Consider the following 13,632-nt stretch of genomic DNA (forward strand, 5'->3'; position numbering starts at 1 on the left):
AATGACGCAGAACTGCTCGTAAGAGGTAATGCACCGTAACTGATTGAAATCTACGAGACTGGGCCTTCCAAATGAAGACTGATATGAACGTTAATGATTTCCGAGTCTTCTTCAACCTATTAAGAAGATTCAAGAAATCATACAGTATAGGAAGTCACAAAACAATGGAGTTTAGATCAAGTAAAAGTGTAGAGGAGATGCCATTAATACATAGCTGCCATGAAGACGAAGCTTGCTGTTATCCCAACATCTGCCGTGTAACACCCATCAGTCAGATTTCGCAGAACAACTGTGAGTAAACTGCCATTTATAATTAAGAGATGAAAAAGACAGTGTTGCGCAATCAATTAATGCTACAACACATTAATATACTACAATGACAATACAAATATGAGTGTATCCCTCCTTCTGCAGCTTTATATCTGTCTTTAGGGATCTCAAGTCATATTTTTTGGTTTTAACTAATAATTTTGTGAAGTTTTGTTGGTATTGGTATTAGCTGTGGTGTAATAGTATTAATACAAGTAGTTGCTTTCTTAGTAGGCAGAGAATTTCGAGACCATTATTGTTAGTTCTTAAATAGTTCTACTGGTGTAACTGAACTTTGGTAACATAGACGTATATTTTTTTTCAGTAATTGTAAAATTTTACCATGAGTGAAAAGTGTGGGCTCTGTCGTAGGTTTGCGAGTAGTGGGTTACGGTGTGGGATTTGTTCAAAGTATTTTCATTGGGGGGAATGCAGTGGGGAAGCCAGTGGTCATTTTAGAGTGAGATCCTCTCCTGGGAATGCAGAATCTGTAATAGAAATAAGTTGATAGAGGAGCAGGAGCGTAAGATCTGTGCCCTTCAGGTGCAGTTATGATGCGCAAAGGAGGAACTAGATAGGTTGAGGCGCGTGAAGGGTGGTGGGGAATGGAAACTGGCAGTTGGCAAGAAGGCAGCTAGGAAGAGGAGGTATTCAGACAGTTTTACTTTGCATATATGCAATAGATATGACCAACTGTCAGAGTTGAGTGGAGAGGAGCCTCGTGTAGCTGTAGATGTAAGGAACTTGCAGCAGTCCTCAGCAATTAGGAGGCCTAGGTTAGTTGAAAAGTCTAGCAGAAAGAAGGTTCTGCTATTAGGTAGTTCCCACGGTAGAGGTGTGGGCCAGCAGTCGCAGGAAGCGTTGGGGAGTGAGTACCACGTCACCAGCATTGTGAACCCTAGTGCAGGGTTGGCTCAGGTGACTGAAAGCATAGGAGAGTTATGTAAGAATTTTCTGAAGGAGGATCAGGTAGGAATAGTGGGTGGAGCAGTGAACAGTCTCGATAGGGATGGGGAATATGATGTAGGTGGTGACTTGGTTAAGATAGTTACCCAAACTGGTGACACTAATGTGCATTTCGTGCAACTGTTTCAGGGTCATGATTGGGCTCACCTTAATGCGGCTGTTAGGCATGTTAATGTGGGGCTGGGGAGGGCACTGATGGCAGAGGGCATGGGTCACATCTCAGGGGTTCCAGTTGGGTCTATCAGTAGATCGGGTTTCACCAGGCATGGCCTGCACCTCGATAGGTATGGAAAGGGGAGGCTGGCTAATCTTATAGGTGACAGTGTAGTGGGTGGTGGTGGTGTCACTCATGGAAAAATTCCTGTAGTAGTTGGTGTTAGAGCTGCACCTTTTTTAGACTGAAGTCAGCTGATAGGTATACCTGCTTAAAGGAAGTCCCTTTAATTAAGGGCTCATCTTCAGAGGATGTAATGTTTCCAAGTAGAGAAGGAATCAGCATATTTCATCAAAAGATAAGAGGTATTAGAGATAAAGTTAGTGAACTGCTTATAGATGTCGACTCTGAAATTATTGGTGTATCAGAGCACCACTTAAATAATTTGACAATTCAGAGGCTTTCTTTACCAGGCTACAGGTTAGCTTGCTGTTTCTCAAGGAGCTCCTTGCGGGGTGGGGGAGTGGCTCTGTATGTAAAAAACAGTATTCTATTTGAGACCATAGACGTATCACGACACTGCACTGAACAGATATTTGAATGTTGCACAGGGGCAGTTGAATTTAGTGAAACTGAACTTCCTAATTGTTGTTGTTTATAGGTCCCCTAACTCTGACTTCTGAGCATTTCTGCTCAAGCTAGGGAGGGTTCTTGATTCACTTTGTAGGAAGTACCAGAAACTAATTATATGTGGTGGGTTCAATATTAGTTTTGTATATGATTGTGCAAGAAAAGTTGGTAGCACAGCCATATACAATATTTTTATTCATTCTTCATTACTAGATGGGCATTCTGTTAGTAAAAGTATGAATGGCCTTTCAGACCATGATGCACAAATTTTAACACTAAAAGGCTTTTGTACTCAAACCAATGTCATATTTAATTACAAACTATGTAGGGAAGTTAATCCAACAGCAATAGAGAGTTTTTAAAACTTGTCGAGGAACAAGAGTGGCAGGATGTTTATAGTTCCGATAACATAGATGATAAATACAATACACTCCTTAACACATTTCTCATGCTCTTTGAGAGTTGCTTTCCATTAGAACATTCTAAACAAAGTACTAGCAGTAATGGGCAGCCCGGGTAGCTGACTAGTGGGATAAGGATATCATGTAGAACAAAGTGGGAATTATATCAAAATGTTAGAAGTAGTCACAATCGAGCTACAGTAGCCTATTACAAACAGTATTGTAAGGTGCTTAAAAATGTTATTAGGCAAAGAGTATGTGGTACGCAAATAGAATAGCTAATTCACAGGATAAAATTAAAACCATATGGTCAGTTGTGAAGGAAGCTTTTGGTCAGCAGCACAAGGTCAACGATATAAAGTCAGTTTGCAGTAAAAATATTTCTGTTACTAATAAATCAGATATATGTACAGTATTTAACAATCATTTTCTGAGCATTGCTGGCGAACTAAGTAAAAATTTAGTTTCTACAGGAAATCATACAACTTTCCTGGAAAATGCCTTTCCGAGACTGATGTCTGAAAAATACTCCTCTGTGATACAGACAGGGGTGAGATTGAGTCAATAATTAAATCACTGAAGACTAAGGACTCTCATGGTTATGATAGAGTGTCTAGCAGAATATTAAAGTACTGTGCTGCATATGTTAGCCCCGTATTTAGCCATATTTGTAATTTTTCCTTTAGAAATTGTCAGTTTCCTGAGCGATTAAACTACTCAGTAGTTAAGCTGCTTTATAAAAAGGGAGAAAGGGATAATGTAGATAATTTTAGACATATTTCTATGCCATCAGTGTTTGCAAAAGTTATTGGAAAGGCTGTGTATGGCTCATGGCTCTGAGCACTATGGGACTTAACTGCTGAGGTCATCAGTCACTGTGTATGTAAGGATAATTGATCATTTTATATAATACGATTTGCTATCAAATGTACAGTTCTGCTTTAGAAGTTGTGTAACAACTGAAAATGCTTCTCTTTTCTCAGTGAGGTGCTGGGTGGGCTAAACAAAAAGTTTCGAACGCTTGGCGTATTTTTTGATTTAACTAAGGCATTTGATTGTGTTGATCACAAAATATTGCTCCAGAAGTTGGACCATTATGGAATACGGGGAGTAACTCACAATTGGTTCACCTCTTACTTTAGCAACAGGCAGCAAAAGGTCATTATTCACAATGTTGATAAAGGCTGTGATGTGGGATCTGAGTGCGGTACTGTCAAGTGGGGGGTGCCCCAGGGATCAATGTTGGGGCCACTCCTGTTCCTTATTTATGTAAATGATATGCCCTCTAGTATTACGGGTAACGCTAAAATACTTCTGTTTGCTGATGACACTAGCCTGGTAGTAAAGGATGTTGTGCACAACATTGGCTCGGTTTCAAATAGTGCAATACATGACCTCTATTCATGGCTTGTAGAAAATAAACTAACGCTAAATCACAGTAAGACTCATTTTTTACAGTTTCTAACACACAATTCAACAAAATCTGACGTTTTAATTTCACCGAACGGGCGAATGATTAGTGAAACTGAAAAGTTCAAATTTCTAGGTGTTCAGATAGATATTAAGCAGTCGTGGAAAGACATTCAGGATCTTGTTCAAAAACTTAATACTGCCATTTTTACTATTTGAACGGTATCAGAAGTGAGTGATACTTCGACATGAAAATTGGTCTACTTTTCTTATTTTCATTCGTTTATGTTGTATGGTATTATATTTTGGGGTAACTCTTCCCATTCTACAAGGATATTTTTGTTCAGAAACGGGCGGTTAGGGCACCTCTCGTCGACCTCTGTTCACGAGTCTGGGTATTTTGACATTGGCCTCTCAATATGTATACTCCTTATTGTCGTTTCTTGTTACCAATATTTGTTTATTCCCACGAATAAGCACCTTTCACTCGGTTAATACTCGGCAGAAATCAAACCAGCGTTTGGATCGGACTTTCTTAATTCTAGTGCAAAAAGGTGTGCAGTATACTGCTGCATCCATTTTCAATAAGCTGCCACTCGAGTTCAAAAATCTTAGCAGTAATCCACGCACTTTCAAATCGAAACTGAAGAGTTTCCTCATTGCTGATAGTGTTTACTGAATACTTTCGCTGCGGCTGACGCTTATAAGCGTCACAACAAGCCATGAGCCATCACTGTCGGATTACTCAGTCTAGTTGCAGAGTCTAAACTCAAAGCGTGTAAACTTTTGTTTTGTGTGGTCAGTTATCGAACGTATGTTGTTCGTAATGGCGGTTAATGAACCGACACCTGGACCTTCCAATGTGAAAAGGAGCAGGAAAAAAAAAAAAAAAAAAAAAAAAAGAGTTAAATTGACAGAGGAACAGTTACTTTGTGTACTAGACGACAGCGATTTTCTGTGTATTGAGGACGAGGCATACCACGGAGATTGTCATTTAGAGGCTGCAAGAACTGCAGAGTGATGATAGCGTGGAAGCACAGCTTTCGAATCTGTTTCGTGACAGTTCCGAATCTGACGATACGGATCACGACGATTGTGTGGAAATCGACGTCGAAAAAGAGCCCGACCTGTCACACGGAGATAATCCAGGTGAGTCCTGGCATAAAGAACCACATAATAAGCAGTATCATTTTAACACGAGAATGTCTGAAGTGTATTACCCGGGGAGAGATTTATCAATAGTGAATCAATGAGTCTTTAGAGGGGAAGATTGTCATTTGGACAATACATAAAAAGCAAACGTAATAAATATGGTATTAAGATGTACATGCTCAACAATCCAGACGGTTTCATAAATAAGTGCGCTGTGTACACAGGAAGAAGTGGAGATATGGGGGAAAAAGTCACGCTGAAAAGGTCGTTTGCATTTGATGGCAGCAAAGCTGCATGTTGGTCACCACATTTACTTGGACAATTATTATAACAGGTTTTCTTTAGCTACAACTCTGTTGAACCTAAAAACACTTTCCACAGGTACTCTGAAATTAAATAGGAAATATACCCCCGAAGACGAAGTATCGGCAAAACTTGGGAGAGGAGAGACAATTGCGCGGAAATCTAATGGATTTATGATTGGGAAATTGAAGGATCGGCGAGAGGTTTCCTCCATTTCCACAGAACATCTAAATGTTATGGAGCAAGTGACGAATGCGCGCTAGCAAATAGTCACGAAACCTTTGCCTATTATTAGGTACAATGCGTATATGTCTGGGACTGATAAACAAGACTATCCGCTGGCCGAAAAAACTATTCTTTCATGTCATTGAGATGCTAGTTTTCAAATTCTCTATATCTGTACAACATGTACTAAGAGGAAATAATATGATGATGTACGATCACAGAATGAACATTATAAAGGGCTACCTTCCACCAATGGACGTTCCACGAAATGTGAGCAAGAAACATCATAAACAACCACACGTTGTGCAAAAGCGGGAAGATGCGAGTTATGAGGAAGCGTGTAAGAAGTGCGCGGAACAAGGCAAGCGTACCGATACACCATACGAGTGTACAACCTGCCCAGACAAACGTGGATACTGCTTGAACTGCTGTATAATTTCCCATGAGTAGCAAAAACGCGATGATATCGGGAAAATTCTGATTATCAAAGACAACTTTTATTTCTTTTGACATTGCATGGTTTCTTTTTATGACGTGAAAGGTTAGAACTTTTTTTTAACGAGTACTCAGAAATAAGGTTTCCTTTTGTGTTACGTCGACTTGTTTCTTATTGCGTTGTAAAGCGTTCACTTCACTTTTTTGCGAAAGAATTTGTTGTGCTAAATTTGTTTTAATAGCACCGCAATTGAAGTGATGAGGGACACGAGAGAAGCCTCCACGTAGGGTGTGTTTCGCTTACTAATTTCTACACATCCGGGCGTCTACGAAAGTGTAGACGGCTAATTCTCTCATACCAGGAGAAACACACACTAAATTGACGACCTCTATCACAGTCAATCTTAAAAACGCGCATTTGAAGTAAATATATAAAATGAATCCAGTTTCCTTTTTGCTTCTTAAGAATTTGCGTTTTGGAATCCAAATTTTTCCTGAATACAGTGGATTCGTTGCTTGTTTGAACTGTATTTTTTGTTACATTCTCAACAAATAACGAACATTTGAATGACACCTGTGACCCCTATAGGTGTCAGACAGCAGACTTTAAAACATGATCACAATACAATCGAAGCTTATTTGAAGTAATACATCTAAGGTGGCAATAAGTCAGTATAGAACATGATCCTGCAGATATTACAAGGTCTTGACGTCAGGCTGTAGCTCAGGTGTGCTTAGGAGCGTCGGCTCCGAGCGGTACCTGCCGTTTCAGTGTTACCAGCCCGCACTGGAGAGTTGCACGCCTCCACCGATGCCGCAGTGAAAGTGTTAAACTTATGAACTGACTTTAAGGTTCATGAACATTTATTTTTATCTGTTATTACTCTTATGTTGTAATTTCATGTACTGACGTGTTCCATGACCTTGGACATTTGCTTCTACGGAACTTGACGTGTAAATAAAAATTAAGGGAGGAAAAAATCCCTTTTGTGGCAAAAATATTTAATTGACCTCACAAAACCTGGAAGAAATAGCAAAGAATGATTTTTTTAACATTTCATATAAAACACTTCTTAACCTGTTGCAGACCTTATTTTATTGCTTTTGTTGGTCTTTTGGCCTGGACATAATGTCTTTCATGACAATAGGACTGTTGCTATAATCAGATTCCTCCCAGAACAATCAATGGCACCTCTGATAAAGAGGTTTTTTCAACTACAGAAAATATTTTTAAGGATACAGAGATTGTATAATTTCTGATAGTTCTGTGTCATTGATGTTTATCAGGGAAACAGTATTCTTAAATTTGTCATTTCTGCATTGCACATTTTCCAAAGTGCTCAAGTATGCTCATATGCAGCACAATAAGCAGAGCAATGGCCAAGACAGTTTCTTGTAACTTCACTTCAGTTCTGTCTAAATAAGACTTGCAAATTACTGTGACATGTTGGAAAGCATTAATTTTTTTTTCATCAGATGTGCTTGCTGCAAGGAAAACGGTTGTTTTCAGATACTGTATTTGCAAGAATCTTGTGCGCACTTTTTTTTTTACCATACAAAGTATGCACAAGATTCGATAGTGCATTAGATTTGAGTATGAACTTGAATTGTTCACTGGTTTTTCTTACCTTATGTGATCTGAAATAGCAGACCATTTTTTAAACTCTAGCACGAAAATATGGGTACAGTATCTATGAATTAAAGAAAGGACGACGTAAATCAGCTACGAGGTTATAGAGTTAAAAGAGCTGGTATGTATTTCCAGTTCTGAATTCTGTTCGCAAGTGTCAGAACAAAATCCATTACTGCCAGGAGAGGAAATTTTCTTTAGTTGACAGTTCAAACAGAACATGAAGTTTTTGGTTTGTTTTTATTTGCTTGTTAAAATTTAGGTACTGCCAGTACATTACAATGTATTTTTGTACTTCTCAACTATGTTTCATTGCTGTTGGCCTACTACAGTACTCCACATTGTGTCTGAATTAGGTAGTCAGAAAATGGAAGGCAAGCAGAGAAGATTATCGTATGAAGCCAAGATTTTAATTTTTAAAATTGAGGTGCGCCTTACGTTTGATGGCGCATTAGATTCACATTTTGTCATGATGGCTATGGGGAATAAACAAAGAACTGTGTCATTACTAAAAACACACGTTATACAGAAATTATAAGAACTGGGCTACTGGAACTTATAAAATGATGTATGTGTGAGAAACATTTCAATAAATTACAGTCCCAGTGATGGAAATCTGCAATTTAACATCCAACACTGACTAAATTTATTTTCCTCTGCTAGTCAGCTACTTAAAGAGTTACGTACGCCACTTAGCCGCTGATACGAACTGCCTCTTATTCAAAACAATGACACGTGACAATTTCTGTATGGCTTAGGTGCTTCAAATTCACGTGTGTCACTTAGGATGTTAGCAATATGCTGCACTATACTCTTGTAAAGGCCTATCGATTGAGGCAGGAAGGTCTGTACAAGCTGCTGTCATATGCATTTCTTCATGCGACAAAAATGAATAACTTTAACAATTTTTAAGAAATCTTTTCGGTGTTTCTTAGTAGCTAAAATTTTGATAGTTCATTTCTGTCATTGCATTCTTCCTGCATAAAACATCTCAGGCTTGGTTTCAAAATATTAGATTGGACCATTTCCTTGTTAGACAACTGGAGAGTTACAAAATTATAAAAGCATGTTTCACATGTTTTAAACCTACCATGCACACCACTCCGTGCCAAAATAATATAGTGAATGATATGTCACAAATCACTTTTATTCATGTCACACGACATTCATTCATGTTATGCCTGACAACATACCTGTGTAAAATTAGGGTACAGGGTGTAAAGGTGAGTACTTTTCAGTGGTATGTTGCTTGATAAAGCTTTACTTCAGTACATTACTTATTAGAAAACTATACTAAAACTTTGTACAATATACACAAGCTGCCACACAGTGCTTTATACATAACATACTTCTGACAAAAGTATATGTCACACAAATATTCACAAAAATTTAAAAACAAACTCTTCACAGCATGATCATTTGAGTGTTCACAAACAGCAAAAATAAAAAATATATTGTACAAGAAGAATACTTTTCTTGCAACTGTTTCACACAACAAAGGAATGTATAAATATAAATTTATATTCACAATAAACCACTTAAGCATTGTGACATAACGGTCAATAACAGTTTCATAATGGAGTTGCAACTGCTTGTATGGAGGAACTATTCACATAGAAATCAATGGAACATCAAACAAGTCACAAACTCCTTCTGAATCACTGAGATTGAAGCAGTAGTCCTTATCGCTTGGAGGAGGACTCAATCTCACAAAAGGCCCGAAAACTGTAAAATAAACAACACACATTAGTGAGATGACATTTTTACACAGAAATGTTACATCAATTCTAAAGTTCAAAAAATCTTGTACCTTACTACAATGGATTTAATTTAAGTCTGACGGGACTTAAGACTTTAGCAGTAATATTACAGACCTTTAACTGCCATATAAGAATAGTTGGCCACTGCAATATAGCTTTCCTAAAATTTATTAACTATACAATTAAAGCATTCGTACTTCATACTCATAATTCAGTGACATACTAATGCATCCCCTATCGATGTAAATTATACTTCCAGTTTTTGAATGGTACACTTCTGATGAAGTTTTGGTAAAGTACACCTTAATGCTAAAGTAATAACAAGGAAACTATGACAATTACCTTACTCCAACACTACCCACGGATTGCTGCTTAGTTGTATTATCTACATAATTTTGATACTGGTTGTCAATGACAAGGCTCTAGTTCAACAAAATTAAACTTCAGAACAGAAGCAGCCTGTGAGACTGCTGAATTCTTGTTCACATGCTAGAACAGTCTGGCTCAATCCCTATAAGCAAATCCTCATAGAAGCAACTTAAAGAATGTTATTTCTGCATGCTCACTGTACACTGCAAAGCAGTGAGTAAAAAGCATATCTATCAATGTCACTTTTAGCACTGGTCACTCAGTCACAGTCATAACTGTTCTCTGAATGTACCATCTAAAAACAAACCGATAGGAATGCTGTGGGCACTCAAAGCAACATCTTGTATAAATCTGTTGTTACATCATATAGTGTACTTCTTCCAAACCACAAATAATCTGAAAACCTTGATCTGGTTCAGATTCATATCATCATCTTAATGATTTAGACACTGGCTAAGCAAATTTTATCAACAATCTGGTGACCTCACAACATTTCATCCCTTCTTTTCATGAGTTCATCCATATCTCAGCAAACAACCTTCCTGGATATCACTCATTCCACTGTTCATTTCTGATCCCCAACGATTACCTTCAATTTGGCATCTACTACTACCCATTCAACAAACCCCCTCCAACGGCCACGTTAGCCATGGACACTGTATCTGTAGTCAATGAAAAATGTGAATTCTTTTTTGCACCTCCTTAAACCATATATTCTGCTGTCCAACTTCTCTATGCAGTATATTTCCAGCCACCAATCCCCAGCTCCATATGCCAAATCCCTGGGAACCAGATGCATGACTTGTCCCAAGTAGCTGCCACCATCTACTCCAGCCTTGCCACTGATGTTTCCCAAACAGCTAAAGGCAACACGATCTGTAAAGCAGACATCTAACAACTTTCCTGTAAGCACAGCAGGAAATTCTTTACATATTTTACCACAAATAACTTATTCACCAGGACTGCTGGTCACTGTTAAGTGAACATCAGACCACAGTGTTGTGTAACATGCTTCCCTTCATAATCACTATCACTGCTGAAGTGTCTCCTCTTTATTCATTATGGCAATTATCTTCCAGAAAGCAGTACTAACATTATTGATACGGGCCAAAAAATTCGACAAAAGATATGCTGTTTTCGCAAAAGTCATAAAATTCAGCATTTTCCCATGAAAAATGTAAACCTGAGGATGACAGTTCACCACATTTCCAACTGATAGATACTTGATGCTGAAATTGGATTTTGATTCCGCCCTTATCCCCCCGTTGCTAAGATTCGCACGTAATCTTCATGTGACAATTCATTTCCCACATAATGAATTATGGTTCTTGATGTGACATCAAACGAAAATACGGTACTTCTGATGAACTTGCCAGTAACAGTTTTAATCGTCGACTTTACATTTCCAGACACTTTTGCACAACTAATTGTACCAAAAATAATTCATTTTTAGAGCTCATTAATGTGGTACTCCATCAAAGTGTGTACTTACATAACACAAGTATAAATGCAAAAACAGCCAAACACAAGCACTTTAGTTTTTCAAACATGTAAATCAATATAGTGTCTCCTTGATTTGCTTCTATCAGCTGATCAGTGCACAGGATACTTGACACCAAGTAATCATCACAGTTGTCGCATATAACTGACAGCAGAAATTATATGAAGTTGTGTGAGTAATATGGTTGATAGATTTTTATGAAACCATGTTCACTGGTTTTGGGAACTCTGAACCACCTCTGAATTCGGAACGCTGAACCGAACTAAGAACTCTGGCCACAAAACTGATCAATCTGCCATCAGAAACTGAATCAACAAAAATGGTAAAAATAATACTGAAGCAAAATTCAGATAAATATTCTCAGTGATTTGTTTTACCACCAGAAACATGGGTCCTGAGTTGTGACAGGCCTACAGAAGCAAACTGAGTAGGTGCCATGTTGATTTACGTGTTTGTGATGCGAAGGTACCATATTTATACTTCTGTACTACAAAAATATTCTGTTTAATTAATGCATCATCACATTATTAAATGTTTCAAAACGGAATATTTCTGGAAAGATTAGTTTTGAAAAAATATTGGGAAATGTAACGTCAGATAAAACTATTACCTCTATTCCAAATTTAAAGATAATTGTGGGAAAAGGAATTTTTGGTAATGAAACGGGCAAGCTTTTAAAAAAGTGAATTAACAAACATTTCAGGCAAAGGTGAAGGAAACATCAACACACTGGATTGCACCTTCAAGGTAGCCTAACTCTTATAGTCACAGATACCCATTGAAGGCTTTGTTCACAGCCACAGATTTCTTTTTAACAGCCATAGGATGATCTACGACAAACTCTTAATGCTGACCTGGCACAGAATATGTTGTGTAGTAATTTCTTCATAATTCAGTGGGAAAGCAACTTTGCCAGCAGGAAATGTAAATGCTGTCAGATGCCTCATGTTGTACACTCATGCTCATAAATTAAGGATAATGCTGATACATGATGAAACAACACTGGTGGGCAGTTTGCGGTTTAAATCACCTCGGACTACGACCATGCGGTGCATTTGACCTGCGGTCGTCACACAGCAGCGCTGGCAGCAGTCCACATACGCAGGGGTGTGTTGGTGCACGTCAGAGTACGGTGCAGTGAGGAAGTGTGTAGATGTGCTAATGGTGGCTGTGTGTTGAAAATGGCTCAAAGAACACATGTTGATGACATTATGAGGGGTAGAATAATAGGGCGACTTAGAGGCTGGTCAAACACAGCAGGCCGAAGCGTGGGCCCTCCGTGTGCCACAAAGTGTTATCTCAAGAATATGGCAACAATTCCAGCGGACAGGAAACGTGTCCAGGCGCTACAGTGTGAGACGTCCGGTGTACGACACCACAAGAAGACCGATATCTCACCATCAGTGCCTGCAGATGGCCACAGAGTACTGCAGGTTGCCTTCCTCGGGACCTCACCGCATCCACTGGAACAGTTGTCTCAAGACAGACAGTCTACAGACGACTGAACAGACATAATTTACTCACCTGGAAACCTGCAAGGTGCATTCCACTGACCCCTGGTCACGGGAGAGCCCGTAAAGCCTGGTGTCAAGAACACAGTACATGGTCATTGGAACAGTGGTCCCAGGTTATGTTCAGGGATGAGTCCAGGTATAGTCTGAACAGTGATTCTCGCTGGGTTTTCATCTGGCGTGAACCACGAACCAGATACCAACCCCTTAATGTCCTTGAAAGGGACCTGCATGGAGGTAGTGGTTTGATGGTGTGGGGTGGGATTATGATTGGTGCACTTACAGCCCTGCATGTCTTTGACAGAGGAACTGTAACAGGTCAGTTGTATCGAGACGTTATTTTGCACCAGTATGTCCGCCTTTTCAGGGGCGCAGTGGGTTCCACCTTCCTTCTAAAGGATGATAATGCATGGCCGCACCGAGCTGCCATCTTGGAGGCGTACCTTGGAACGGCCTTCCTGTTCTCCAGACCTAAACCCCATCGAGCACGTCTGGGATGCTCTCGGTCGACGTATTGCTGCACGTCTTCAAACCCCTAGGACACTTCAGGAGCTCCAACGGGCACTGGTGCAAGAATGGGAGGCTATACTCCGGCAGCTGCTCGACCATCTGATCCAGAGTATGCCAACCCATTGTGCAGCTTGTGTACGTGTGAATGGTGATCATATCCCATATTGACGTTGGGGTACATGCGCAGGAAACAGTGGCATTTTGTAGCACGTGTTTTGGGATAGTTTTCTCAACTTATCACCAATACCATGGACTTACAGATCTGTGTCGTGTGTTTTCCATATGTGCCCATGCTATTAGCGACAGTTTTGTGTAGTGCCACGTTGTATGGCACCACATTTCTGCAATTATCCTTCATTTATGAGC

General features: G+C 39.3%; 1 protein-coding gene across 1 annotated transcript in view; it reads right to left on the minus strand.

Annotated features, from left to right (window-relative positions):
* Positions 1-8,003: 8,003 nt before the first annotated feature.
* The window catches only part of LOC124546674 (transcription factor E2F5-like), a 73,917-nt gene continuing 68,288 nt past the window's right edge, over positions 8,004-13,632 (minus strand). Inside the window, exon 9 of the mRNA XM_047125055.1 lies at positions 8,004-9,340. Coding sequence (XP_046981011.1) covers positions 9,225-9,340 — 116 coding nt within the window. The 3' untranslated portion in view covers positions 8,004-9,224. The remainder of the gene's footprint in view (positions 9,341-13,632) is intronic.

Source organism: Schistocerca americana, chromosome 1 (genome assembly GCF_021461395.2).
Source record: "Schistocerca americana isolate TAMUIC-IGC-003095 chromosome 1, iqSchAmer2.1, whole genome shotgun sequence".
NCBI classification, from domain to species: Eukaryota; Metazoa; Arthropoda; class Insecta; order Orthoptera; family Acrididae; genus Schistocerca; species Schistocerca americana.